Below are 5,220 nucleotides of genomic sequence, written 5' to 3'. Positions count from 1 at the left end.
TGTCATGCCGTCAGGAGAGACCTTTCTAGCTGACCACCTTGCCCAGGTCTGAGGCTCCCAGGAAACGGAGCAGCAGGAAAGTTACTGTACCAGGCTTTAGTGATATTCAGGGCGGGAGGATTAGTTAAACTGTCTCGACTTACATCATCTAGTGGAGGAAAGATACAAAAGCAACCTGGCCGAGGCAGTGATCGAGGAATTACATGCGTGAGCAACTCAGCCAGGTGGGCCACTGAGGCGGAATGAGGGTCAGATGCCAGGTGGTTCTCTAAATGCCAAGGCTGCTGCAATGAACAAATCAGAAAAGCGCCTGGCCTCCCAGAACCCAGTAAGTCTAGACCTGGATCAGATAATCACAGATAAACGTATCACAAACGGGGAATGCTGTACAGGGCAAGTACAGGAACTCGCGAGAGCCTACGGTGTGGAGTCTGCTCTTGTCTGGAGGTCAAAGAAGGCCTTCCTAATCAGCCGAGGTCTCGAGGTGACTCACCGGGCAGAGGGGGAAGAATATTCTAGGCAGAAGGACGATGAGGCAGACACCATGGACTGGAGGCGAAGACTAGAACCTGGGTGATCATTTCTGCCTGCGCTAAGAAAGGTAACATTTCAATTTTGGGCAGACATACCGAGTGGGATGGAGGCACTGGTATTCACTAAAGTCAGAGGCTTTCATCTGTTTTATCCATACTGTGCCTCTAACACCTAGAACCGTGCCTGACATATAATGAGTTCTTAATAATTGTATATTGACTAAATGTATTGCCTCATCGTTAACCTCCAGCTGGTAATGTTTGCTCGAGTTGTCCTCTCTCCTCCCAGTGAGGCAGGGAAGAGTAGGACAATGAGATTCACACTCATCATCAGTGCTGCTTGTTAGTAAATTTGAATTTGATGTGGTAGGTAAGTGGAACGTCGTCGTCGTTTTTTAGTCTTTAGATTCTGGCCTTGAACTCCTGAGAACTGACTCTATTGGATATTGTGTGTTACTTTATAGCGCGACTACCTCCCACGGACCAGAACAGCTTCTCTACCATTCGAGAACATGCGTCTCTAACCAGGACCCACACCGCGCCTTGGTAAGTCTCTGATTGCTCGAAGGGGCCTCATTTAGCATTGACACTCCCATAGGTCTTAGTTAGGCCTCTCCGATTGAATGTAGTTGAAGCCCACTTGGGGTTTATTATCACGAGCCAGAAGTGTTTCGCCTATCACAAAGGAAGGAATATAATTGAATCTCCCAGGATACTGGGATCAGGAAGGAGAGGGCCGCCGGGAACCCCAGGAATCCTTCTCACATTTGTTCATTCCTCTTTTTCTGGAGAACTCTTTCCTTCGTTGCGCCATCCTCATGGCCAAAGATCACTAGTACCATAGTTCCTGAGCTTATTTATTTACATGCCACACAGTTCCAGTACCCACAGAGACAGGCTCTTTTCAATCCCGATTCACAGTTCGTTCCTGTGAGAGAGGGCATTATATTACCCTAGTGTGAGTGGAATCGACTATGGCTCAGGGGAAGGCCAGTCGTACTGACGTGGCTTCCAGAAAGCTCAACTTTGTGAACCAAGTAGAAGCGAATTCTCCGAGAAAGAGGGATGGTTCACGGGCTTGGTGGACAAACCTCAAAATGTATCTGCACTCTCTAGTCTCATCTTTTAGAAGTTGCATTTTCAGAGTCCTGAGCCTTGTTCCAGGAGTTTCTTGGTTCCCTCTAAATGCCAAAGGACACAATCACTTTGTATAGCAGAATTCTGCGATGAGCTATATTTTCAGCCAAGACTGTAGAGACTCAGTCTGTGCTTCTGACTCAGGAGAGGGATGAACGTCGATTCACAATCTTGTCCTCATCCCATCGGAAAAAGTGGCCACACTTCCTTACTTTTCCTGGTGACTTTGAATGGACACAAGAGAGCCCCAAAGGAGTGGTGTTTTTTTTTCCATAAATGATATGATACCTTAGTCTCTTTCTAGAAAGCTCATGAACTGTGTCACATGGAGGGCCTGGAAAAAGCAGCTTTCGAGAATTAGGAGTCATTTGCCCCAGAGTGGGACAGAAGCTGCTGGGCAGTCTCTACTGCTTTAGGAATCGCTTTGCCCGGAAGGAAGTTGTATCTGGAAGGGGAGGGCGGAAGCCCCACGGGGGCCATGTCAGTTCCTGGCTGGCTTTCAGAGCAGCTGTAAGACATCGCTTTGACCTCACCTATATTTTCGTTCTTAGCAATCGGACCAGCTATCTCCCTCCAGAAAGAAATAGTATTAGTTCTGCAAGATATGCCAATTCTGCTTCCAGAAAAGAGGACGAAATCTACATCCGAATGGTAATCCTATATTTTTCATACTCTTCTTCTTCGGCCCAATCAATATTCTTATGAGTTGATTAGACTTCAGAAAGCCCCATGCAATCTTAACATGATCACTCGGCTGTAATACCAGGTTACAGTGTTTTCCAGACTGCAAACAAATATATTTGAGGCTGGTTTTCTTTCCTGCGATGTGCAGCTCTTGTACCATTTGGAGACCACAGTATTTCAGGAGTACCCAAGGCTGAGGCACGTGTAATAGGAAAATGGAAATGTCAGCAGTCCTTGGCACCAGGGCCATGATATCCTGTTTGACCGCAATAGGTTTGCAGTTCCCCGGGTATCTAGAATCTAAGCTTTGAAAACACACATGGGATGGGTCCTTCCACCAGACTACTTGGTGGCCCTACCCTGACTGTCTCTGAACCTTTCCAAAGGATGAGACACTTAGAACCCCGCTGAGAGGTGGCTACCGTGTCCTAGGCTGTCCTAGGCCGTGGATGTGTCTTAGTCTCCCGGAGAGCCCTGTTATAGGGTCCTTTGTAGATCTGAGTAGATAGAGACCTGACTTCTCTGTCCTTTGATTAACCATTTACAGCTCAAGAGTCCTAATCTCTTTCTGTCCTCTGATGTCACTTCTATTCTCTTTACCTTGGATTCTATTGAGAATATGAGTTTTTGAAGGGAGGAGGAGGGGCGTTCAGCACCTCTGGGAATCAATCAGGCACTTGAGCCAGATTTGCGCTCATTCCGCAATTTAAAAAATATTGGTACTTGACAGACAATTCTCCAGAGAGAATTCCTCTTTAAACTATGAAATTTTGAAAAGAGATCTCAGAAGGACAAATTTCAAGGCAACGCGACTATACTTTTGAGAAGATAATTCTGCCCTTCTATATATACGTGAGGGATAATAAGCAATTTAAAATCTAAAACCGGTAATCTCCACTGAAGCAGTCATTAAATGCTTCGTTTTGCCTTTCTAGTTGATACAAATTGTGCTGTAAGCGCACTTAACCATACGCAGTTGGAAAGTGACTCATGTACAAATCTGCTGTGATATTCCCAATGTTTTTCACACTTAGTAATGGCCCTTGGGAGACTGGTAGAAGAAAACACTCTTACAAAGGATGCTGACCAGCTGTGCTCTGTCTCCAGAGAACAGAAAAGGGAAGTGAATGTATAACCGAATAGAAGCAAGTGCATAGTCATTCCAGGCACTAGCAGTCCGTTCCTGCTCTTGGAGGCTGTGAGAAAGAGCAGCGTTTCATTAACAACATGGTTAAAGGTCGATTTCTTGCCTAAGTTTATAATCATTGCCTAACGACTGTCTCTGCTCATTGCTAGGTAATACAACACAGTAGATCACGAGCCCAGAATAACTAGCCAAAGGAAGTGACTCCTGTGAGGGAACCACCATATACAAGTGTTTTTATTTTTTATTTTTTTTTAAATGCCAGTTGATATTTTTTTCATACTATATATACATACATTTTTTAGCATTTTATTTTCTTATTTTCCCTCTCCCCCATATAAGTGTTTTTAAAGGCTGTCCCATCTCATTCAATCGTGCGCTTTATTTTTAACTTCACTTATACGAGATTTCCAAATGACTTTGATTTACATTATTTCACTCATCCCACACAGCGATCCTATGTGGTAGACAGAACTAAAATAATTTGATTTGGGTTTTGCACATAATCCTATGCGTTATTTTTTTTCTTTGAGGATAAGTTCTGATCTGAATGGAAAAATTTAGGCCAGGGGCTGAAATACGAGTTTTGTTTTATTACTGTATCCTTCTTTAGTTACTTTAAACTTGGGTTGTGAAATTTATAAAAATTTAGAAGAATGAGCATAATTTCAATTTATGTTATCTCTTTTCTATGGGGTTTTCACACTCTTTAACTTTAATAGTTTTGTAAGGTTTTTATGATAGAATTCTGAACTCCTTAATCTCACATTAAAGTTTTATATGGTATTATAATAACTTCAGTTTTTAGATTATCTTACAGTGAAATTGACCTTTTCCTGGTGTGCAGTTCTGTGAGTTTATTTTTATTACCACAATACGTTTAACATCCATCACCACACAGTTAACATTTTTTTCTTGTGATGAGAGATTCTTAGATCCACTCTTAGCAACTTTCAAATATATAATACAGTACTGTTAATAGTTACCATGCAATACATTACATCCCATGACATATTTATTTTAGCGGTGAGTTTTAACATACTCATAGATTTGTGGAACCACGATCAGGACACAGAACGGCTGCGCTACTCTAAGATACTCCCTCGCTTCACCTTTACATTGTCACATCCTCCCCACAAGTCCATTCCCTGGCAACGACTGATGTGTTCTTCATCACTGTACTTTTCCTTTTCGAAAATCCACATAAATGGGCTCGTGTAGTCTTCCATCTTCTGAGACCGGCTTCTTTCACTCCGCGTAATATCTTTGAGATTCATTCAAATCGTTACACGTGTCAATAGTTTTTTTATGTTTTGCTGCTGGTTAGTATTCAAGTGCGCGGATGTGCGGGTTTGTTGATCCACTCACCCACTGAAGGACATTAAGATTGTTTCAAGTTTTTTGGCAATTATATATTCGCGATTATGTATTCATGATAATTATGAATTGTTATAAACATTCTTTTACAGATTGTTTTTGTTTTTTTAATTTTTTTTACCGTAGTGAGTCGTATAGCATAAAATTTACCGTCTTACTCGTTTTTAGATGGTTGCTGTGCAACCATCGCCACCATCCATTTCCAGAACTTTTTCGTCATCCTAGACAGAAACTCTGTGCCCATTGAACAAATAACTGCCTAATCCCTCTCCCTCGAGCCCCTAGTAACCTCTGTCCTACTTTTCGTCTTTGTCAATTTGCCTATTGTGGGTCCTTCATATAGGC

The 5,220-nt window shown here is 42.5% G+C and overlaps 1 protein-coding gene across 1 annotated transcript in view; it reads left to right on the top strand.

Annotated features, from left to right (window-relative positions):
* Positions 1–5,220, top strand: part of GAB3 (GRB2 associated binding protein 3) — a 23,336-nt gene that overhangs the window by 10,786 nt on the left and 7,330 nt on the right. The window contains exons 7-8 of the mRNA XM_023520655.1: positions 998–1,079; positions 2,222–2,321. Of these exons, the coding sequence (XP_023376423.1) occupies positions 998–1,079; positions 2,222–2,321 (182 nt within the window). The remainder of the gene's footprint in view (positions 1–997; positions 1,080–2,221; positions 2,322–5,220) is intronic.

This window comes from Pteropus vampyrus, unplaced genomic scaffold (genome assembly GCF_000151845.1).
Source record: "Pteropus vampyrus isolate Shadow unplaced genomic scaffold, Pvam_2.0 Scaffold275, whole genome shotgun sequence".
In the NCBI taxonomy this organism is placed as follows: Eukaryota; Metazoa; Chordata; class Mammalia; order Chiroptera; family Pteropodidae; genus Pteropus; species Pteropus vampyrus.
The sequence above is the reverse complement of the archived record's forward strand: the minus strand, read 5'-3'. Positions and strand labels throughout refer to the sequence as shown.